The sequence below is a fragment of the Ischnura elegans genome, chromosome 4, assembly GCF_921293095.1.
Source record: "Ischnura elegans chromosome 4, ioIscEleg1.1, whole genome shotgun sequence".
Lineage (NCBI taxonomy): Eukaryota > Metazoa > Arthropoda > Insecta > Odonata > Coenagrionidae > Ischnura > Ischnura elegans.
In genome coordinates this window covers 26,121,182-26,146,974 of record NC_060249.1, presented here as the reverse complement: position 1 = coordinate 26,146,974, position 25,793 = coordinate 26,121,182, and the positions used below count along the sequence as shown (strand labels likewise).

Genomic DNA, 25,793 nt, shown 5'->3' with positions numbered 1-25,793 from the left:
GGAGGATAACTCGTGTCATCAGTCATCACGTATCATCGAAGTCAAGTTCAAGAAGTGAAGGATAAGGTAGTTCGAGGTTATTAAGCTCTCCATTAGATCAGATCTGATACAAAAAGTGCCTGGTGTTTGGATCAGAAGGAGAGCGAAACGTAACGAGAAGACAAATCACCCTACTTGCGAGTTGAAGGTCGCAGTGCTGCGCTCGCGGAAGAAAGCAGTTGAAGAAGCGTTCCCCGGTAGATTCTATCGACTCTTGGTAAACTTTCATGAGACTGTTCTTGTTGATGAGCATAAATTTGAAGATTTGGATGAACCGTCATGAAAAAACGTTAAATCGGGCAAAAAATTCTTGAGCGGGACAAATTTTTACGACCATAAATGCGGAAAAACGCAAAATGCGGAAACACTAAATACAGATAATTTTTACATTGTCCTAATAGGGAATGAATCGGGACCCAAAAAAATAAACGCTAAATGCGGAAAAACGTTAAATGCGAAGACGTTAAATCCGGATCCGACTGTATTTATTTAAAAAAATTAGGATAACACTGCAATTTTACACAATTCTGTACTCAGTTCCCATTTATTCACATGCCTATCAATGTAATAATAATAATAATCATAATTAGCCAATACATACATGAATACAAACAAGAGGAATTCAACATGACATTAATGAGGCATTTTTCAGAAACCCATATGTTGCTGTTTAAATTTATCGATTGTTATAATGCCTCTTATTTGGGTTGGAAGAGAGTTCCATATTTGTGAGGCGGTTGCTATGAACTATTTATTCATATGAGGTGTGTGATGTTGTGGGATATGGAGGTCAATGATATGTTTTCGGGTGGGTATGTTGTGTACTTCAGTTTTTCTCATGAATTTCTCATACAGGTAGGGCGGGTAACCGGTTGTTAAGACACTGAAGGCTGAAGTTATTATCAGAAGGGTGCGGTGCTCCTTATATTTTTTTAATATTCTAGTAGTATAGTAACTAAGTACAAACTTTACAGCTATATTATTAATGATTAATTTTAATTTTTAGTCTCTAATTTGTTCTTGACTTAAAAACACTTTGAATCCAAGGTGGTTGCATTTTTGTTCACACTTTGTATTTTCATTCATTGTTAGCAAAATTGTTTGTACTTGATTTTATTGAGTGATGCTTTTTTTTCTTACAGCAATTCATGATTTCTTGGGGGACGACGTTGGCACCTGCTTGCAGGAGCACAATCCTCAGTCTTGTTTAGTTTGCATGCCTGGAATAATTGATGAAGAATCTGAGACCATTCGTCCCAGCTCCAGTTCTCAGGATCTCTTTGGAAAAATAAGGTAATTTATCATCATTATTTTCTCAGCTGATGCATGACAATAATATGCATCTAAGTTGTGGAGAACTCAAAGAGGAAGGGGGATTGGGTTTGTGAGGTGGATAGAGTTTTGGCATACCATCTGGTGGGCCCAGGATCAAATATTGAGATTTTTTCAGAGACTGCCTGATCCCTGGATATGTGCTTTGTGGAGGGCATTTCAAGTGCACCACTAGCTATCTTTTATATGGGTTGTTAACCCTTGGTTCCTTTGACACCTTTGGTTAAGAGCAGGCTAATGGCGATGATGGATTTGTCTCCACTCCTCCTTTCTTACTCTTCCCAATGGCAAAAATGACCATAGCTTCTGATTCTCTATTCCAAATACCATTCCATACCTCAAAGAAAAAAATTAATTTAAAATAAAAACATTTAAACCTTAAAAGGATCACAAATATAGAGCTATTGTGGCTCTTGTTAGGGTATTTTTTGAAGGGCAAGAATCTCTGAGACCAAAATTGGGACAGGAATTCTAATAAATGAAGTATGTCCATTAAATGTGAAGTATGTCTCATACATACTGACCTTAAAAATTCCTTGCTCTCACTCCCAAGTTTTTTAGAATGTATTTTAAAACATGCTTTGCAAAATTTTTGAATTAAGCATTGAATTACGCTTTGGCCTGCAGCTACAAGTAGTCATTTTTTATGTACGTGTATTCTGGTAGAGGTCTAAGAACACTGCAATGCAGGCCCCTAGTGGGAGGAGGTCCTAACATCACTATAAAGGGTTTCTAAAACAAGGTTGCAACTGAAAGTTGCATCACACAATTTTGAGACTCAAGGGATTGTATTTTGAATAGGTGTACATACCAACTCTCAAATGTTATACATGCTATATATATGTTAGACGGATGAAGGATAGAAAATAAGATTTGAACAAAATTTATGGTAAACATGTCATTCAATACTTTCCAATCAACTCAGGTTCAAAATTAACTGTTTCAGATTCAATAATGTGGGTTATATCAAAGGCAAGATACCATAAAATTACTTGGAGACAGTATTTAACGTGCCTCCTCTAAAATTTTTTAACGAAAGGTAAAAAATGTATTCCACGTTACGAAGTAAATACAGTTGGATCTGGTTTTAATGTCTTCGCATTTAATGTTTTTCTGAATGTAGCGTTTTTTTTGGGGGGTCCTGATTCATTCCATATTAGAACAATGTAAAAATTACCCTTATTTAGTGTTTCTGCATTCTGCGATTTTCCACATTTATGGTATTAAAAGTTTTTCCCGCTCAAGACTTTTTTGCCTGGTTTAACGCTTTTTTCATGACAGTCCATGCGAATGACTATCTAAATCTTTGAATTTCTGCTCATCAACGAGAAAATTCTCATGAAATTTTAGGACAAGTCGATAAAATCTTATGGGGAACGCTTCATCTGCATTCTTCTGCAAATATAGTGCCGGGACTTTCAACTCTCAAGCTGGGTGATTTGTCTTCTCGTAATGTTTCGCTCTTCTTCTAATCCAAGTACTAGGCCCCTATTGTAACAAATTTGATCTAATGGAGCTAAGTCATCCCTTAATAACCAGTAACTACCTTGTCTTTCACTTCTTGAACTTGACTTCGATGATTATGTCACGACTGATGACACGAGTTATTCTACGAGGGCCACTACAATGATAGTTTATGTTTTTAATTGATGGCTTATGCCCCTTTCAACTCTACTCTCCATGGGCAGTCCTTTGTCAGCCCAATATTTATCCAATCGGCTACTGACTTTTCAAAAGCGAAGACCCAATATTATTTGCTCAGTTCACTGGAAGATTCTTTCTAAAATCCATTCCATGGTCAGTTTCCACGGAGGAATCGCAAAAGAACCGAGTGTTTCCCCTGACATGATGGTGAGTGAGAGCATACTTTCCATATTAGTCGAGGAAAGATACGCAAAAATAAAGAAATTTTTGCGTCCTGGACGGATCGGAATGCGGTTTTTTGCATTCGCTTGCAAAAATTATTTGTAAAAAAGTTACCATATTTTCATTTGGTAGAAACAATTCCGAGGAATAAACGATTTCGATTTTACATTGTCGTGATGGGCGAATTTTCAAATTCGGATTTCGGCCTTGAGACATGTGCTATATGAAAATGTGGAATCTCCTAGAAAAACCGTTTAGGGTTCTTCGAACCCTAACGTTTCAGCCTGCTTTCCCCGTAACCTTCTTGGTTAATTCATAATTAAATTCCGAAAAATATCCTGCACGCGAAAAATCATTGTCGCCATTTTTTTGTGGGGCATACAATCTTGAATATCTTAGCAACCGTTCAAGCTAGATTAATGAAATTTTCAGGGTAATAATATTATTAAAATGGTCAACTTTTGCAATGATGACCATTCCGCTCGATCGATTCATGTGCGAGTTATATCGATACTAATCTCCTTAGTTACGCTTTAATCGCTAATAACTTTTTTGTTAATCAAGTTTTGAATATGAAAGTCAGATATATAAAAGCTAATAATGTGTTTTATCCGACAAAAGTTAAATCAAGCGGATCGAATGATTAGAGCCGAAGTAATTATCGATCCAAGTGTGCATTCGATAGATCCCTTTTTTATACTTATTTACATAGTTACGGGCATATAAATTTTAATATTTTGTTAAGATAGAAAAGCTCTATGCACACATGCAAATAATGTTGATGGGTAACGATTCCTAATGAAAATATATCGATATGAAATTATATCGATAGGACTCATTTTCTCCTTTGCTATTGACCGTACCTCTCCGATATTTTCAGGGTAGTACCTGATCGGTAATATAGATGTTTCGTTATAATAAGGGCTCCATGGCAACCATAGTTTTCATTTTATATCGACATTTAATTTCAATGTAAAGTAAATGGCGATACACTCATATCGTTTTTACGTACGATTTGATTCAGGATTTCAAAGTGGTTGCTAAGGCTGGAAGTGATTGTTTATGTCTGGTAAACTAACTCTACTACACGTAAGCGTAACCAATTCATTATTTTGGTTTATTTTTTGTAATGGTTGGTTTATTATTTAGTTTGGTGTAAAATTACATACTACATTATGCATCATTGAAATACGAAAAATTCAATATTCAAGGCACATCCTTACCCATTCTTTCATCAAATCAATTCAGTCGCATTATTGATTGCTTAATGTGCGGAATAATTTCAATCATAGTAACCGGTAATACTGACCATTATATACCAGGGTTGCTTTTTCCCGTGGTTATTTAACCACACGAAATTACGGATAGTTTGCTATTAAAGAAAGTTCTTGGGGATGACGTCCAGGTCCAGGTTCTGGTGCACCAGGTGTCCGGGGGAGGTTCGCCGATGCCATATTTGAATACAGCAACCCAAAAAACCCCCGGATGCTGCTTGTTTTTCCTTTCCCCCATGAACTCTGGGACAGTTCCACGGAGATGACGTTCGACGGTGTTCCTGAGCCCCAGGTGGTCCGGGTGTCAATTTGAACATCATAATCGTGATCAGCGACCTCAAAAACCCCCGGGTACCCGTTCCGGGCCAGTTCTGACTCTTTTCTACAAAGTTATTACGTTTTCCAAAGGGCGTCTCAGAAATTGCATTTTCCGAGTGCATTTTGGCCTGCAACAATGCAACTAAAGGTTTCTCCCAAATGAAAATATGGTAACTTTTTTACAAATAATTTTTGCAAGCGAATGCAAAAAACCGCATTCTGATCCGTCCAGGACGCAAAAATTTCTTTATTATGGCCTTTTTTCGCGTATCTTTCCTCGACTATATGGAACAACATCATTTTACATTGTAATTTAGATGTTGGAGCCCGTGTCCCGACATCAGGATGGTTAATATCAGTGTTGATTCAAAGATATTTATCTGCTGTTATTTTATGTCCAAAGAGAATGACATTCAGAGTTTTGATGAAATATCACGGTCTATAACTATAAATAAATTGCTCATGCTGGAAATAACACTGCTTAATCAGGGTAACGTTGATATGGGTGGAAAAATACGGATAAGTGGAGCCACTCCACATGATGTCACAGGGACCTAGATTCTATGCGAGTAGATAGGAGTTTTACATCGCCTGAGATTACCAGTGCATGCATGAGGCACAGAGCTAACGGAAACATTTCTTAATAATCACCTATTAAAATTGTCTATGGTCAGAAAGTTTCCTTTCTTTGATAGGGTATTAATAATCCTTATTGCAGCCATGTGCTACTTGCTATCAGGGTACTGTGCTAGAGGTGGGTTAAACTGTTCATTTTGATGAACTTTTCACTTTGAACTTGTTCAGTGAAAAGAACAGTTCAAAATATCTGTTCATGGCGGACAATCACGGTCATGCAGGTAGAAAATACTGTTTATCAGACGTTTACAATAAATGAAAGCTTAGTATGGTATCATATGGTTTGTGGAGCTTATCATAGCAATAATTTCAAGCAAATTCTGTCCCTGGCGTTAACTTGTTTATTCGTGTGCAGGACATTATCTCTTGTCCACTAGTAGAATAAGCCAGAATTAATATTTATCAACCCAGCATCTGATGTTATTCGTGTATATAGCACCAGAAAAGTTTGAAAATGCTGCTCTTATGAGCAATTTAGACTTACGTACACAGCTAACTGTTCTTTATAAATATTTTTAGTATAAATGTCATTTGTGAATCTCTCTCTTAGATATCTTAGATATCCCGGATAATCATAAATCACTCTAACGATGCAACTAACTGTCAATAATAGCATGCGTAAGACGGTGAGAAATAATCAGTTGTATTGCTAAATTTGTACTTTTGGTAGAATGTAAAAAATAGTGGAATCTGTTACACCCATGGATTTCTGTAACATATTTAAATGTTAATCATTGAAAGGAAAGAGAGAGTTAGCCCTTTAGAGGTGTATTTATGTGCAACTAGCCTAAGTGGTCACAATAAAATACATGAAATGTGACGACGTGACAAACCTAATATCATCCAATAAAATTGCAGTAGATAACATATTGTTTTCATTCTTTCAAAAATGATGGATATATGCCTCCGTAGACTTTCTCCGGAAGAGTACCAAGAACTTTCCGTTTGATGTTAATTACACTTCAAGCAAGTAATTTCAGGAAAGTTGAAGCAAAATTTTTGTCTCTCAAAATCGTAAGTTCAGACCTCTTAAAGCAACACACGGTAAAATATAGATTAACCCAGTTAAAAGTTGATACGAATAATTTCATAGCAAAATATATTGAGGATATAATATAGTTAAACAATGTATGTTTAACTTTTCCGTTTGCTGAAATACATTTTTGCATTAATATAACTAATCAAAATAAAGTTTAAACCTAATGTTTAAATTAATTTTGAACCATAGCAAAAATTACGAACAGATAACCGAGCCATAAATTGACCGTGAACCTGAACCATCGCATCCTGTTCATCAAACGCGAAAGTTCAAATGATCGCAAAATCAAAATGAACGCAAGAGCTCTAATGAACAGCCAGAGGAAACGAACGGCCTCCAAAAATGCCCTCTGAGAAAAGAATACCCTTTGCAAAATGAACACCGAGGGGAAAAGAACGCCCTCCGAGAAATGAATATGCTGAGAAGAAGAACAGCTAAAACGAACCTAATATTTTGAACACCCGTCCGAACCGCTCAGCAGCTAAAATGCTCAATGAACAGTGTTCACATTCGTGGATGGAGGGAATGGCAGAGAAGGAAGGGGAGGGTCTCAGTCGTCTATGATGTACTTCAATGGCCTTGGATGATCTATGTCGTAACTGCCATCTGTTGTTACCACTACGCTTTTGCTGGAGTAAGCTGCAGTTCAAAATATCTCGTCGTGAGCATACCTGTTGGTCCGAATATGCCGCAATTTTGCAGCATATACCTGAACAGTGAACAGGGAGTTTTAGAGAACTATTCATTTTCAAACCGGTTCATTTAAGTGAACAGTTCTTTTTGGCAGTTGGGTTCTTTTTGACCCATCTCTAGTTTGCTGAGAGCATATTCGAATTATTCTAGCCGTCTCCCATCTCGTCTTAGACTTGGTATTGAGAGCACTCAATATATTGAGCTCCTACTGTAATTCATATTAGAGATTCATGCAATTTACTTTTTTATCTTGGAGTACTATGTATTCTTACAATTCAATTCAAAATTCATATAACTTGCATTTGAGATTGGTGCAATGAGCAAGGAAGTTAAGGCTGTTATGAAAGTATTACACTATTTCTTATAATCCTAAAAATGTTTCATGAGAATTAACTTTATCTTCTATGCTTTATCATCTCCATTTATGTCTAATCAGGAGTTAATAAGTTGTGCAATGTATTTTTATTTATCCGACAGTGCTGTTATGAAAAGCAAATCAGCTGAAGTGAAAGAGAAGCTCATGGATTACATTGTCAATCCAAATGGAAACCAGTCTGTGGAAAGGCATGTGAGCAGAAATGATAAAGTGGGAAAACGTTACCGCAATATGGCTCCTGTATTCAGTATTGATGATGATCACGAAGGAGGTATGAGTCTTATTTTGTTCAGTATTTTTAAAACTTTCTTCAAGTTAAAGAGGTTTATGCAGTTTAAATTATTCTTTGTATAAATTATGGAACATGACTTGTTATGAGATTGAAAAACTTAGGCCATGGCCATTATTTCATTAAGGTTTTCAGAAATTCTTAAAATATTTTTTAGCATTAAATTTTGTTACTGAAATATCCTAGCTAACACATGGAGGATGACATGTATTTGTCCCATCTGCCAGTCCTTGGTGTATTAATTTTCTGAAATGAATGTGCATGAATTGAATTAACTCATAGTATTATTCCATATTTACATTTTCCTAGAGACCTTAAGTTTAGAAATTGGGATAGTGTAAAGTGGGTAAAAGCAAAGAAAAGTCACCTATGTTTCAAAAGTTCTCTGATTGTCACGTAAATGTGGTAATGCAAGCACGAATATCAATTTTCAGATGTCAACATTGAAAACTGTGCGAGACATTCGAGTTACCGAATTCATCTTTTTGCAAAAAATATGACTGGCTCTTCTGCTTAGTAATGTCTGTAATTTTTCATCTAATTAAGATAAAGTAAAAATTTAAAAACTTTTTTGAAGCTCGTAAATTAATCTTTCAAATGATATGCTGCTTCTATTGATGTAATAAAGCCTCACTGTCACTTCTGTAATTTAAGGGGTTAAATATCTCTAAACACATCGTATCAGATTTTCATGAAAAATGTATTGATTGCTGTGTCCTGTGCAAAATGCTATCCTTTAGGGACTTTCTCTAACTCGATAGCAAGTCTTATCGATGTTGCTACGTCGTTAGCTTATCGAAAATATTAACTAACGACAATTGGTTTTCTTTATGCTTGCTTAACAATATTTTCTTGATAGCTCTTACGAAAAATGTCGATAGCCTATCCGGATGCTTGAGAGCATGTCTTAAGCTTATCGGCATAATGTCATTCGGTATTGGTTGCTCAGTACGTGGTGAAGTTGTTATTCTGCTACAACAAAGCGATAAAGGTTTTTTTACTTGAAAAATTATATGAACCCTTTTCCAAAGGACGTGGAAAGCATCATAACGTTTTGCAGTAATTAATGATTATAAAAAGTGGCAACATAAGCTGTCGTTAAGGTGAGTTACAGAAACTCACTTTCGATAAGTGGGTGTCGTTGCAAAAGAGGACTTTGTCAACAACAATTAGTTAATGAGTTAGAGAAAGCCCCTACTGGGTCTGTAATGGAATGGTAGTTCTGTATTAATGAGAATAATGGTCTGCCTGTGCTTAGGTCTGATAGGTAGTGAGACTTGCAATGCAATACTTAATACTTCGACGACAAGTTTTTTCTCATGTTAAATTTGAAAATTATACAAAAAGTTAGCAGCTATTTAAAAATTGATTTTTTTAATCAACCATAAAATAAATCAATAAGAAATGGTTATTTAGTTAAAAAATAAATGATAATCTTTAAGTTTCAACATAGCATATCGATGAAACCGATTGAGGGAGAGAAACGGCTCCCTTTAAGTATGAACTAAAATGATTAGCAACATAGTTTCAGTGTCAAGTAGTAAAATATACTGCTGTAGCATCGTATGTATTTATTTTTTTTAAGTATTGTATCAGTTAAGGTTGGTTGGGAAGGAGCATTTGTGAATTACTCCAACCGTCTCCACTCCCATCATGGACCTCCATCTTAAATACACAATAAGGACTGTCCCCATTCATTCTAGTCCTATCCTCTTCCTCCCCCTTCCACATGTACCAAGCATTCTTTCCTCTATATCAGGTTTTAACATTGCCTTCACGCACAGTACTCGCTCCATTGAAACCACCCTCTGTCCTTTCTTGTGTCATATATAGAAATCTTCTCTCCTTGTCCACCATATCCAGCACTTTGTCATTCCTCTTCCTCTCTGTCCACGTCTCCTCCGCCATCGTCCTCCATGCCCACATTTGTTACACTTTAGTCTCTTCTAATACTCCTTCCTCAATTTCTATGTTTCTGTACTGTGAAGCTCTTAACTCCTGATCATACTCTTACATTATGGTCCTCTCATCAGCTCTTTCTTGTTCATGAACGCCCCTTGCCAATGCAATTCTCTTCTATATGTCCTAACTGCTCTATTTGTTTTTCTCTAGTTGAAATGCTCCCCCTGCTTAAAGTTGTGGCCACCTACGTTTCACGTTATCCTCACATTTCTAGCTCATGATGCTTTTCATTACTTGACTTCAGTCTTGTTGTGATTAATCCTCATTTCATATACCCTGCAATACTTGTCTAAGACATCCACTGGAGCCTGTGGCCCTCCAGCTGACTGGCTAATTATCATCCTGTCATCTGCAAATCTCACTGATATGAACATAATAGGTGTACACCTTAATCAGCCCTTTTACATAAAAAAATACCTTTACCCTAGTTATTAGGTTTATGTTTGTGGTAAAATTGTTACGGCACTCTCACAAGTGGATTTGGTGCATCTGCTGGAAGTTTAATCAAATATTTCATTTTCACTGCTTAATTTACAAATATGTCCCATGAATGATTGTTATGTTATTACGAAAACTATCGAAAATAATTCATCAAATTATCTCATAAGAAATTGGTTCCTTAGCATCACTCTACTTAAGTGCAGGGGCATCATGAATGATTTCTGAGAAAAGTTTTAAACTGGGTTTTGAGTTAGTCATTCGGGTACAGATTCTTTTTGGTTCAGTTTTAATCCTAGCTCAGAAGCCAGTGGAATTGTGAACCGAAGGATCAGTCTGACCATTGCCTGTTACTGACATAAAGTGGTGAATGTACTGATCTTGAATAGTAGGTTGTTTTGAATGTCTTTGAGGAGTGGCTATTAATTTATGCTTTAGTAGCAAATCTATGTGGTGTTATAACGCAATTTCTCTCTAGTGGGCCTTTGTGTGTTTTATTTCTCCGAATTTTTTGTTCCTTACAATATTGGCTGGTTAATATTCAGCTTTAAGTGTTTGCTTACTTTAGCCTTATCAAGTCACACCTCTTTAAGTCATTGTCAACTCACTGGCAGTTTCCTCAAGTTTTCATCTCCAAAGTCACACGAAGTTACTTCAAATGCAGCTGTGGTGAATGAAGCTTAACTATATTAAACCTTTTTTTTATTGAGCATTGAACAAAGTGGTCGAAAGTGATTGCTCAGAGCTGATGGTGTAAGGTATTAACTTTACTGAATGCTGTCAACTTTATTTTGGATGTGAACTCTTTTTTCTGAACTACACCCATCATCTACAAATTTCTGATTTTCTGATCATATAACTGCTTTGTCCAATGTTAGACAATTCTCAAGAGACGATGCTGTGATAACTATATCACTAACCGTTCACCACCTTTTTCAGTTTGTTATATGTAGTAGTCTTTTGGTTATGCTTGTTGTGGTAGACTATAATGCACGATAAAATAAAATGGTAGCATCGTAATGAGATGCTATATGGAGTTTACTAAATAGCATTTGAAGTCATGTGAGACACCATATGGCGACACGTGGCAGGGAATGTATTCATGTATATGTGTAAAAATTATTCTGATATATTCTCCTGATTAATCGACCAACTTACGAATCAAAAATAATTATCTTTGTTATATTTTTGTTATAGTTTTGTGGTGAATTTGGTTCATTTATTGATACAATGGGTTTTTGAATTCATTTCGTGCTTTTTACTGAATATTCATAGCTGATGTGGTGATTGTCGATCATAATACATACTTAGGGATGTGCAAGGAGCACTTTTTGATCTCGAGTAGAGTTGAAAACTACTTGTGAGTATCGAGTTGAGTATCATAATTTCTGGACTGGGCAATGCAACAAGGCATGCTAAAATATATTTTCATTTTTCCAATCCCATTATGAAATTTCTATTCTAAATGTTTAGTTTGATATAAAAAGGAAAAGATAATGAGGAATGTTGATGGTAATTGTGTCAGAATTACGAGATAAACGAAAATTAACTTCTTCAATGAACACCACACATTCCCCTCTTAACTTGGATTGATCTCTTGCCTTTTTTCATCAGACGAAAGTATAGTCTTTCATTCCATCAAAATGGAGCTCTTTGATACATCTCTTTTCGTATTCACAGTAATTAGCATCTTTTTCTGTCTAGGAGAGTAATTCTGGTACACTACAATGTATCTTACGAAGTTATGATTTTTGTATCAACTAAAGTTGCGGGGACGATCCTGGCTGTTGCTTGGTTCTTGCATATACACTGGAACCTCGATCTGTCGTTTTTCAGGGGGATGGATGAAAAAAATGATGAATGCGGGAAAACGATTGATGCAGGAATGTTTGTCCGGGTTGCCTATGTCCCAGGAACCGCTGGATTTTTGCAAATTATGATATTCATTAATGGATTCAAACAAGATTTTAGCTGATTACAGGAATATTATTACTTTATCAAAACACTTAGGTCATATTGTTGATTCGAATTATATCTCTTTCAAATATCCTAAAGGAACACGCCTTGCTCAAAAATGTTTGCACTCCACTCAGAATTTTCAATGCTATTTCACTGTAAAAATTCTTATCCATCAAATGCCATTTCAAGTACACGTATTTACGAGAGAAATGTGCGTGTTATACCTCAAACAACTGATTTCGCCGTCGCAATGATTGGTTATGAGATGGATCAAGAAGGTTAAAAATAGTTTATTATTTGAAATGCTCCTTTCTAGCAATTAAATTTTTAATATGATTGAGGCAATGTGGCGTTAATCGTCAGCGGCACGCCCACCTGATCCTCGGCTTCATCCCACTTCTTGTTTTCACCAGGGATCTCGCTCTACCCCCACCCCTGCTGCCATGTGCTAGCGGACATACCGAGGCGTTCTGCAATATTCACGTATTTCTAGCCCGGATTCTTGTCTTCATTATCAATTATTTTCAGTCCATCTTTTAAAGTTCTCACTTGTGTCTTCGGAAGGGCCATTGTCCGAAGACGAATAAGAATAAAACTAGAGATGTGCGAATAGTATCCGCGAATACTCGAATACCTCGAATATTAGAAAGTATTCGATATTCGAGGTTTCGAATAGTTATGCGAAAAGTACCGCCTCGAATACCTCGAATACTTTGAATTACGCGTCATACACTGTCGCACGCACGTCGTTGGTAGTTGACTCGGAAAAATGTAGAGAACTGTAGTCATTTAGTGCTCGCAGCGCCGTTTAACGCAAGTTGACGAATTACATCAAATTCGTGGATTTTAGCGGTGAAAAGAGTTCGACGAGGGGAACCGAAAATGGTCGGGTGAAAAAATCCGAAAATCCCCGATTCCCCCCACCAGGAGAACCTCAGTGCCGTGGGATAGCAACCGTAGGGCATTTCCCACGATCCGCTATCCCCCTCCATTCAGCACTCGCCTCACCCACTCTGACGCTTTCCTCTTCTCCGAAATCAAACAAAAGGTCCCAGCTCGCGCAGGGATCGCATTACGAAGACCCCTGCTTCGAAAAAAATATCGAGTTACGAGAACAATAAAAACGTGTTTCACGACGTATGCTCCTTTTCAAGTGTGGAACATACATTTGCTGCTTATCCTTGGGGAAGATAATACTTTTCAGCCTAATGAGTTAGAAATCTTCATATGATTTCTGAGGTTTCTGGATTATTTAATTAAATCATTAATGTATACTCTGGCAGAGAAATGTGATAATAAAAGATATTGGTATGGAATTTCGTGGTAAGCAGAAGGGAAAACGCCAATATCATGATGAAGTATTCGCAGTATTTGAAAATTCAGGTACAAAAATTCACTGATACCTGTACATAAATTCGTTTTTATTAGGTAAGGAAGATTATATGGAGGTACAATTGAGTTGACGTATTAGCGCAGTCTAGAATCTCCATGGTATAGGTGAAATCTACCATAAATGTCAGTATTATGAGTTATTTTTTGACAATTGCACCTGCATTGGAAAAGAGGAAGCCCTTGGAAGAGTGAAAGGATTCCTGTACCAGTGGGGGTTATAATTGATTATTATGGATTACATATTAGAATAGAATGATTACTGCTTCTCCCCTTGTAAGTGTAAGTGAAACATATTTTGGAAAAATATCTCATTTAAAGGCCGTCTAGGAGAGAAGAGGGAAATATTTAGGAACAACTTGTTATCAGCAAAACTCTCCCATGTCAAACTGATGATATTTTTCTTGGAGATGAAAACATTTTGAATTATCTGATATATTCTTAAGATGCCAAGTAAAACATACTGAGTCATTGGCGTATGGCGTAAGTGGCGTATTGATTTTCAACCAGAATGCAAATTCTGTAGTTATGCTGAGGAAATGGTTTCGCAAATTTTGCAAAATATGCCGTGGGTAATGGTAAGTCTGCAAAATGTCACTATCTAGTGCCCGCTTAATATGAAAATCTTCACTGAGGAAAAGCTATTTACAGTACGCAAATCGAAATACAATGCTACAATGCAATATGTTCATGCATATAGTGCCACAGTTCTAAAGCTAAAGCTTAACATTTAAAGCTAATGTTTGAAGAAGACCTTTTGGGAAAAAATGTACACTAGCCTTTAACAAGCCACCCATATGTGTTCACTATGTGAGAAAATTCCAATGATGAAAAATCATTTCACTTGACTTGGATTCTGTTAGGATACCCAAAATTTTTACCAAGAGTTTGAATCACTCCATTCAAATTTTCCATCCTCTCTTTGTTGCAAATCATGATTATGCCTATTTTTCTTACATAAATTAATTTTCAGGAGCATAGGAAAACCAGAATAGGGAATGTCAATAATATGATTGGGAATAATGAAGTTTTTGTAGTAAACTTTATCCAGTTTAATATTTTATCCTGAATTTGCTACACAAGAGGCCGTGATTTGGAGTTTTTCAAGGAAAAAGTTTAAAAAAATTGACCTTAAATGCCTCCATGGTCCCTCTTTCTAAGCCTTTCTGTCTGGGATGTTATTGAGATCATCATGAAACTCAGCCCTACCTCTGTTCAAAAAACACAATTGTTTACCTCTCCCTTTCCGGTTGTTGGCTGGACTATCAGGTTCATTTGTCAGTAGAGAAAATAAATTAGGCTGAATCCCAATCCATCTGTACCACCTTAGAATACATACATCATGTACTTTAATCGTATGTTGGTGAGTTAGAGTTCAAGTTCATCTGGGGGGTGTATCAGCAAACCGGAAAGGATTTATATACGACAGAAGGTCTTGTACACTAATGTGGTCGTCTATGAGCTATAAACCAAAATAAATCTCTTAGCTCTACGGTATGCTGAAGGAAATGTGTTAAGTTTATGATTGTAAATGATGATTTGTAAGTAACTGACTGCCTTGGTTTATTTAAGTGTTGATTAGAGAATCATTGCATCTGTTGGAAGGTTAGAATAATTAATTCCACTGCTGGATGGAGGATGAAATGTGTTGACAAAGGGCTTCAATTTCAATTTAGTTCTTTACATTGCATACATTGTCCTGAGCAAAAAAAAACAGAAATACTTAAAGAAGCTATTGCTGCTTTAATTTTGAAGCATTATTTTAAATAATCAGCTGGGTTTCAACATTAACAAGTGCATGGAATTCAACTGAAACGTTATATCTCTAGTGAAAAATTTTGGAAGCTCACACACTAACCTGGTGAACATATGAGTCAAAAATAAGGTGATAATTTTCTCTTAGAGGTTTCTGAATATAAGTGCATTATGTTTAATAACCATTTTTAACCTGAAAGGGTAGCTTGGGTGGATAGAGTAATATTTTAAGAACAAATGGTACGATCATATGCTTGGCCCATGCCTGCCATGTTTTTTCAGTAAGACTGGTGCATTGCTGTAGTTTGTTTTCAGCTGCACCAGCCATACTATATCTTGTTTTGGTCGTGAAGTTAGCCCTAAGTCCAAAAATGTGATGGCACTTCTGGAAACCAGGGAAAGTTTTGCACACTTAGTATATCCCAAAGTGGATTGGAATTGGGCCTTATACTGGATATCTTGGCAGTGATACAGGTGGAGTCCTTTGTATAAGTGTTCTGAACGTGGAGGTATATTTACCTATTATGGTTGTTTTTGTGAATCCAGAATTAATTCATTCATGCATGATGTTGCTGTTACACTCCATATTTATTACATAAGAAGCAGTCGATGGTTTTTTTAAACACCTTTTCTGTTTTACCACCCCTAGCTGTTTTAAATATAGAGTATTTAGGGTAATGCATTGTTTGAAAATATGTTTCAGAAAATAATATTGTACTTTGATGATTACCAGTTAATGATTTCTGTCTCATAAAATTTCAGCTCTGGTTTCGCTTTTTTTTTCTGGGAAAAGTTAATTAATAATCCCCTGCCATCTCCTCAGATTCTTTTCAAACCAAGTTGTAGTTTGCTAATTCATATTTTATTTGAAGTTAAAATTTAGTGGAATGCGCTTGTGAATGGAAACATATTTCTCTGAATGGCAACTTTCTTTCAAAATTTCAGGGAGGAAACTCAGCCTATGGAAAATTAAGAAATGACTTGTTTTTGGGTCATGAGGAGAATTGTTTAATCAATGGCCAGAGGTGAATTTTTATGGGACAGAGAAGTGAATTCATGTTACCTGAAGCCACAAATAGGGGTTGAGTCATTGATAATCGAGCTAGGCATAATGCTCTGAAGTGTTTTTGCTTCAATGCATTAGCAGCTCCAGTGTATGAGATATATTTTGATCATTGTATTTACAGTGAAAATAGCTTCTGGTGCAATATTATATGTATATATCTCTTGCTTAAATATGATACTTCTCACTTATGAGTTTATGATCAATCTGTGATTTTTAACAAAAAGTTATTACATCTTATGTATGAATAACTTAACGACATTGCACAAGAGATAATCTAAGTCCTTCCATTAATGAGTTGATTCTCATACTTATTGTTTTGCATTTTTGTAAATATTTTTGAACAGATAAGCTATTCTCACTTCTTATTCATAGGTTGAATTGTTGATAGTAATTTTTATGTTAACACTGGTATTCATCCTGTGATTATCTTTGTTGATTTAATATTTACTTGTATGAATCCATTACAAGTGGTGATGATATTGTCTGTCAGGGCTGAGTATTTCTCTGACCTATGGTCTACTGTTCTGGGTTTACAAATCAGCCAGGATGTATAAAATTTGTATGTTCTGATTTGTGGAAAGACTAGTTCAAAAGTTGCATCTTTTTGATGCTAACCTAAATATCAATGGAGCAATTTGAGTCCATCCATGTTATTTCCACTTTCCCTCAAAGGTGAAAGTATGCTACTGCCAATATTGTTAATACAAAAATACTGATAGGAAAAGTTGAAACTTCACAAAAATATATTAAAAGTGCCAAAATGCATTTCATTTTAGAGCTGTGAGACAGGCTGAATTTTCGCTTGCAAGTATGAATGTTAGTAATTGTAATGGATTTGTAATTGTTGGCAGATTTGCTTCAAGAAAGTTTTTTCTATAATTTTTGATACCATTAATATGGTAAACTGCTCAGTATCCAGTATAGCTGAAGAATGCTCAATTATTTTACCATTCTGCATTGATAATTAATGTAGTAATTTGTTATTGTCTAGTCTTAGGCTACTTGTAAAGTAGTTTATCTAGGAGGGAGAAAAGAGGAGAGATTAGCACATCTTGTCATGAGGAAGGTGGCTTATTGAAAATACTTTTTCACAAATTTTTTTGCTCATATTGTTTGTGGTTTTCCCCAGTGGTGTCGTGGTAAAATTAGCTGTGCCAGAATGCCCTTTACTTAACTTTTTTTACGAGAGAAATATTATTGTTTGTTTATTTCATCATAAGTTACGTCTGCATATTTTAATATAAATTTTTGTTTTGGTTACAAATGTGTATTTTAGGTACCAAAATTGATAAAAGTGTTATTTGACTATTAAGTATTTTCTTAACCAGTGCCGGAACGGCATTCCAGTACCATGACACCACTGATTTTCATCTAAAGCAGTGTAACTGATTGGTTATGGTTGAAACTGTATCAGTTAGCCTTTAGTCAGCCTTAAGTTTACCCATTTCGGTAGTTATAACTTCCGTCCTGTGAAGTATTTACTGAATAAGTGTTGATGCTATTATGGAGTTACATGGCTAGTTTATTTTATTTGAGATTCAATGTTAAAATCTACCTGCTTGTAATTTTTCCTGTTATTGGCCACTATTCCTGAAAGGAAAAGGAAATTAGCTTTATGCATTGTGTTTTAAAATTGTACTCATCACTGTTTAAGTGCTTTTAGCAGTCTGTCAAATGTATTCATTCATTTGTATTGGAGTACCCAAGTGAATTCATGGATATCATTAGCGTGCCTGCTGCGGGTGCAATGGCACGCACCCACAATATGCAAGGGGCATCAAAGTAGCCTTGAAAACCCAAACAATATAGGTACATATGTAGTATGAAATGTAATTGGTATTCTTTAAAACCCTTGATACGAAATAGGCAAAAGCTATTATTACTTCTAAATCATAAACTGTAAACTTTCTGCCCACATAAGAGTTTTTATTTTATATTTGCTTGGATACTTGCTCCTTAATAATTCACTTAAAAGACTACTTGTTTGGGGGAATGGAGGTGCTCATAATTGCTCTTGGAGCTCAACTGAGAAAAAATTCTTTAGTAGCCCACGGTGGATACCTAATGATGCATTAATACTTTTAGGACTAGATGCATAACCAAACAATTATGAGACCTCAAAAAAATACAGTAACCATTTCACTGCCTTAGGAAATGTTGAATACCTGGTTGATATTTATGAATGCCTCAGAAAGGGTCTGAATATCCTCTTCAAGGAATATTTAGACACTGGAAAATACTGTCATTATTATTTGATCATTTTGGAAGCCTTAAATTCATGCTGGTTATCAAGGTATTCATGCACTAATCAATATTCATTTGCTAATTGAGGTATTATGCTCTCATCCAGGTACTGACATATAAGTTGGGTACTTACTCAATGCCTCTGAATGTATACATTAACTATATTGGAGTACACTTATCTATCATGGTAAAGGAATGAAGGTATTATGAAGTGCTACTTACCCTGTGTAGGTGGAGTCAATATATTTCTGATAATGAAATATGAAACGAATTTTAAGTTTCTAGGTAATGGTTTTGAGCCTTGCTAGTCAATTGAAATAGGTTCATCATGTGGTCACGATATTAAATATTATAATGTCTAAATTCAAACTCTGCTCCTTCAAAAATACTGCCTAGTTTTACCTTTAGAAACTGGTATTGAAATATTGTAGCAATAGCTTTTCCTGATTTGCTGGATTTTTAAGCCACGGTAGGGAAGTATTCAGTTGTGTTTTCCTGGCGTCCTGCATCTTGGAAGGTTACTCGGGTTATTGTTGAACTTGCCGCTGATGTTTTGGACAATTGGCTCCCATCTTCAGAGCTGATGTGAGGGCTGTGCTGTTGCCTGGTATTTATAACCAGTCGTGGACCTTCTCCCAAAGTCTCTTCTGATTGGTGGGTGCATTTCGTTCGTGGGCCAATCAGATCCTCATCAGCATCGGCCTCCAGGCACTACTGAGTGCATATCCTGTGTCGCAATTTAAGTTATTCTCTTCAAGCTGTATCGTGATGGATTCCTCTGTTAATCTATCCCAGAATTTCATCAGAAACGTGGGCAGCAATGTCAGCAATTACCCAATGGGAGAGCCAAGTAGCCTTCCAGGATGCAGAAGGGAATTTGGTATTCATTAATGGTTTCATGCAGCTCAAGTGTGAATGTTTATTAATTTGTATTTTTTTGGTTAAGTTATCATTTGGATCATTCTATGGGACTTGCAGAATTGTGTTCCTATAGCTCATTCAACCAAAAAAAATGAGAATGTGCACGTGTTGCCAGGATGCAGATTCATGTCCATGACTAATGAGAAAACAATATCATCCATCTTCATGGCACAAAACTCTAGAATGGGGTTGAATGGGCTAATGCAAAATATTTATGACTTAATAGTTCTTGAGTTTTACATTGTGGGAGAAATGTGAAGTCATTGGTGCATCTGTAATTATCTATATACTGAATGGTTTATTTAAATTTATATATTTTTTAGTTGCTGATGAGGGTGGGCGGCATTCCCTTTTGGTTGTGTAGATTATATTATTTTTTTGATAACTGATCTAAATGCTACTGTTGAGTTTTCTTTTCTTGCTGATAGGAATTTTTTAATGTAATAGTTTTTGACCATAATTTTTATTTCAGAAGTAATACTTAGTAAAAGTTTTTTAAAGACCAAGTTTTCAGAAAATATTATTGTATAACTTGACACATTAGTGTGTATTAACTGTGTGTGTCATTAAAAGGTGTCTTGATGATGCTTTAATTTATGTAAAGAATTTGCCAGAGGCAAATTACGATGTATATCCTTATGTATTTCCCCAACTGGAGGAAGTGTTGGATTTTTGCAAATTTTCTCATTACTCATTTTTCCATCACTATTTTAATACTAAAAACCATATATTATGTAATGGGCTCTCTGATTTTCTTGCTATTCTTGGGTTGGTAAAATGAATTACCTTTTTATATTTTAATTAATTATATTTATTGATGTTTGGAAACATTTATTTCCTTGTTGAGGTGCTCCTGTGGTTTTTTGAAGTAGGAAGATAAATTTTAATATTGTTATACAGAGTATATATATTGAAATAATAAATTTGAAAAACAGTACATGGTAATAGTGTTTTCATTTTTGAAGTGTACCAATTACATACCAAAAAACACAGTATAAAAATTATCATAGATGGATAAATAGGCTATTTTTATCATTTCAGGATTTTTAAGACGAGTATTGCATATGCCAATTATTTTAATATTAGGTTTGGCTGTTGAAATTTGTAGTTGGCAACTGAAGCAAATGTGAACTGGGATTTACATTTTACAATTATCATATCTTCTATAAAGTCTATTTAGCAGTTTGGCGAGGGTAGCTACAGGTCCTGTAGTGCATTTTAAAATAGCAAATGTGAAGTTTGCTGTGGATAATTAATCACTTCCCTCAAATATAAGAAACAGTTCAAACAAAAGAAGGTCTTCAGGCTTCGAGATTTTAAATAAAATTAATTCTGACAGCTAAAAGTTAGTATGTATGTATGGTCTGGTGCTTATTCAGAATTGTAGGTCTTAGTTTGAGACCTGCATGGAGATAATTATTTTCTTAGTACTTTTGTGGTTTATATTCAGTAGAATCCGACAATGGGTTCTTATTTTTTGCTTCATGTCAAATCAGTAATTAAATTTACAGACAATTTCTTTGTAATTACGATGTGATGCTTTGTTCCATCCTTTGTGTTAGTTTTGTTCGTTATATTTTTATTATTCAAGACATGGTCCTGACATGAAGTTAAGCGATAAATTTAGATGGAAAAATGGTAAAGGAAAGAGCCACTATTAGGGACATATTAGGTTTGACAGCACATCCAGTAGACTCACGAAGTTAACACAATGGAGGTGTGAGAGTGAATAAATTTTCAAGACCCTAAGACCCATGCCTGTTGCCATCTGATTCGTTACGAGGGAGTCACGTGCTTAGAAACCTCACCTCACCTCCACTTGCTTTAGCCTCAACCCCTACCCTGCAAACATATTTCAGGGTGCATACCTCTCAGGGAAATTAAAATCTGACTGGAAGTCAGGGAAATCAGATTCTGGTTGAAAAACTTGAGATGTGCAGCACAATGGTGAAAATATTAATTGGACCCGCAGAGCTTGGCTTCGTTTGGGGCCTGAGGCAGACATAAAGTTTTTTTGTGTTCAGAAAAAGAGAAAGAGATGAAGAGAATTCGGCTGACCTGTGTTGGTTTCAAAGCTATGTACTGCCTGACATTTTGAGCTGTCTTAATAATTCCTATCAATCTACTGGTACTTTTATATTTTCTTTACTTCACATTTATTTTAAATATTTAATATCATGGTGAGTGCAAATTTTAAAATATTTGACCTAACCTTGCATTGATCTTGGCCCCCTGAAAACATATTGTTTATAACACAATCAGGAGCAAAAAATGTTGGAAGTTACGTGTTGTATTATCCTATGGTTAATAATTAGTTATTGTGTCTTTTTTGTTTGCTAGTGGTTGGATTTCTGAATGGTGTGAGTTACAATTAGTAGGCAAAAATGGGTAAAAATATTGAGGAAACTTCTTGAAGTGCCAAAAATAATACCTGCATGTTTGGGATATTTAGGTTCAGATCCCAGGCAATGCAAATAATCTTTATAAGGTGATTTACATCCTGTGGAGTGTATCCTTAAGATGGCTTTCTTATCCCTTTAGCTGCAGGGAACATATGTATGAGTGCATTGGTGACTGTGGGGAAAACATATAAAAACGTTCGACCCTCTCTTCATTTCTGCTGTCTCATGCCCTTCTTATCTTTATAGTTCGAACACTTTCTTTCATGAATCTGAGAAATGGCAATCCTTCCTTTGTACCATAACCTTTCCCTCCCTTGCTTGTTAGCCATCGCATTCCTTTCCCTTGAGGATTCTAGATTCTAGCCTTCCATTTTCCTTCAAATATGCTCTGGAGACTGGAGAGTACAATAAATTAGAGGCATAGAAAGGTTTTAACCAATATGGGTGATTATCATCCAATGTCTTTGGTGTTTAGTAACAAATTAAACAGAGAATAATGAGCAATCTTAGTATAATATTTCTTTGGTAGACTTTGGCCAATGAAATAATTAAATCACATTATCTGATATGCCACTTATACATCTCTTTGGGGTTAGGGTCCTCAGTTAAAGTATTGAGAGGGAATAAGGTTGTTTTACCTGCTCTGCTCCTGCTGGCAGAAAATAAGGCTCTGGCATCCATGGAAAATTTTCCTGCAGAGGGTGGAAGATTTGCAATCGAGCTACTGCGATAGGGTTAAAAATCCTAAAAGTGAATTTATATTTTAAAGAATGAAATAGAATTAATTGTCCCTTTAAAATGCATTGAATATGCTTCACTATTTGTTGCTTTCTTTTAAATGAGATAATTTTTTTCAGATGGATCTAACACTGAAAGCCCTGAAGAAGATGAGAGGCAAGAAGTGACATCAATACAGGCATGGCTGAAAAAACCAGAAATTGTGGAGTCATTCCAGTGTAAAGAAGTTAAACTTAACAAACGCATGTATGACAGGTAAGAATTTGGGGCTCTTGGAAAAGTAATGATTGGGACTCATTAAATGCTTGAACGAGAAAGATCTCAAGGTCATCCTAAATTAAATGGTCTATGTAATTGTTATTACGGGTTGTATTCCAGAACCTCACTCAATCTTAAGTCCTAACTCTACTTTGATACTTCAGTTGGGTTTGATTTATTGTTCGTAATTTAGGAACTAACTTCAATGCAAAGGAAGCTTTTTTACAATAGATATCTAACTTAAAAAACCTCAAGTGGTATCAGCGGACATCTTGGAACTTGACAGCTCAATTTGAGTTGGCACTTAAGTGAGATGTTGCTGTACCAATATGACAAACAAGTCAAGTTTGAGTCAAAATCAAGACTTTCGTTACGTCCAACGATATGGCCCTAAGGCTGTAATACCTCTAAAGAAATTACTGCTGATCACAGTTTTGTTACAAAATTAAAAAAAATTCCATTATGAAAGAGAGAGTGAATTTTTATTCGGTGAAGTTTTAAAGACTGGGGTAAAGTGTATGAAGATGTTAGACTTCTATTAACTCATCTGCGTTGTAATCAATCATTATAATTTTTAAAAATTTTGTTGTGTGAATTATCTTTTCATTTATTGTTGATTTCTCTCTATCAGTTACCTGCTCGTCTCTGAGAGTCATATATTTCTGCTGAGGGAAATTCCATCAAGGAAAGGTTATGCACATGTTGTCGTGAAAAGGCCTCTTTCTGCTATTGTAAAAATCACTTCAAGGAAAAAGAACCCTAAGGTCATCACATTCAACTATGGTACCAGGGAGGGAGATGAATTGAATGTAGTAGACATGGATAGGTAAATATTTCAATGTTGTTTTTCATTTATTTTAAAATGATTGTGTTGCTCAACTTCACCTCAAATACTCCTGCTCCTATTTTTCAGAATATTTATACCTGAAGCAGCGGAAGCGACAAAGCTTGTGACAACCTTAATTCTGGAAAGCCTCAAGGAACCCAAAAGTTGAAGCTTGAATCATGTTTTGTTACGGTGTCACTACTTAATAATCGGTTGATCATATGGAAAAATGTTTATATTTGACCCACTGTCTGAAGTATGCACAACTATTATTGTGGATTTGACATAGTTTTTCCCCAGTGCAGGCCTCAAGGAAAGTATTGTTTTTACATGTAGGACCTCCTACACTTTTATGGAAATAGTAATTGTGTTTGAACTGTGCCATGAAGAATGTGGTCCTATGATCTATGTAAGTTGCGAGCCATTATGATGAACCTCCGTTTACTATTTGTGTGAAAGAACAAATGAGCCATTTGTATATATGGTTGTGAATACTGGATAGTTTCAAATTTTGTAAAATAAGCACTTCCTATGTGTATATATGTATTTATTATGACTTTTTGAACTTCAAAAATTTTAGATGCTCTTGTTTTGGTTTAAGTAAGCCATATTCTTGCTTTGAGAGAGGAATTAATAGCAGATGTAGGGCATTGTTCAAAATGTAGTATGTATATGTTAATTTGAGAACAATAGAGCTGTCAGGCTTTTGAGTTAAATTTATTTAAAAAGTAAATAGTATCCTAGATATATCCCCAACTTCCTGGAAAAAGCATTCCTTAATTTGTTGTTTTTGAATCTCTAATTTGTATCTTGAGAATTTAATGTACCTACTGTTTGTGGATCATTAAAATATGTGAAGTTAATTCCCATCATAATTACTTTACCCTATTCAATCTGGAATGTTTATGGTGAGCAATCCTGAAAAACTGATAAGTTTCTCAACCTTATATTAAATGGTCTTTCAGTGAATATGTTCAAGGTCAGGAAATCTAAATGCCGATTAAAGCTGGAATGGAAATATCTCAGTAACTGGTTTTTTGATTGTCTTTGGCAACAGTCAACTGGGAGTACGGCAGGTCTTAACCCATCAAGAGAACTATTAAAGAACCTGGATAGCGTAGTGGTCTGCGCAGTGGCCCGGAAAGCCAAAGGTCCGTGGTTCGATTCCCGGTCCAGGGGAATTTTTTTTCTCATGGCAGTTCTTGTATATTTCACCGCCGTTCACGCGGCAGGGTTAGAAATATCACAAATACTGCTTTGCGCGGCTTTAGTGCAGGTTTGAGGCTCTCAACCGGTTGTGGCTTCTTGGAAGTCCTTTCTCCCTCGCGTTGCCATCCTTGATGGACCGCGAGGGCCTAAGTACCTAGTACCATGAGCCTCGGTATAAATGCCATGGGAATTAAAGAACCTGGATAGCGTAGTGGTCTGTGCAGTGGCCCGGAAAGCCTCAGGTCCGTGGTTCGATTCCCGGTCCAGGGGAATTTTTTCTCATGGCAATTCTTGTATAAACTTATATAGGTTTCATGATTTGCTATCTAGATATGCATTCACTGATGTCTAGTACTATCAGCATAATTATTCTGGTCTTTTAGTAATGGAAATGCGTGTCTTCAGTGTTTTGGCAATGTAGTCGTGATGTGTATTTGTTTCCATTGATTCGAGCATATTCAAAAATGGAACGATCAACTCTTTTTATTTGAATTAACTGCTCCTCTCTTTTCCTGAGTATACCACAAAAGTTTTTTCAGTTGTTCGCCTGCGGCATATCTTCCCAGTTTTTTTTGTTGAACTTTGAAATTGACAGTATATATATTGAGGGTATATTCAGATTTTGTGGAGTAGTCTGTCATGATAATTTTGGGTTGGAGTGTGTGCTGTATATGGGCAACCTGGGTGACCAAATGCCCAAACTACAAAAAAAAAACTTTTATGATTTTATATATGCTGATAAAGTCTGTTAAATTATTTGGATT

The 25,793-nt window shown here is 35.7% G+C and overlaps 1 protein-coding gene across 2 annotated transcripts in view; it reads left to right on the top strand.

Annotated features, from left to right (window-relative positions):
- Positions 1-24,683, top strand: part of LOC124157167 (TBC1 domain family member 23) — a 36,750-nt gene extending 12,067 nt beyond the window's left edge. The window contains exons 9-13 of one of the 2 annotated variants that reach the window (XM_046531685.1): positions 1,182-1,332; positions 7,675-7,844; positions 22,856-22,991; positions 23,626-23,820; positions 23,908-24,683. In XM_046531685.1, the coding sequence (XP_046387641.1) occupies positions 1,182-1,332; positions 7,675-7,844; positions 22,856-22,991; positions 23,626-23,820; positions 23,908-23,989 (734 nt within the window). In that variant the 3' untranslated portion in view covers positions 23,990-24,683. Of the gene's footprint in view, positions 1-1,181; positions 1,333-7,674; positions 7,845-16,310; positions 17,127-22,855; positions 22,992-23,625; positions 23,821-23,907 lie in introns of those variants that run through there. The other variant, XM_046531687.1, reaches the window with a different exon arrangement.
- Positions 24,684-25,793: the final 1,110 nt, after the last annotated feature.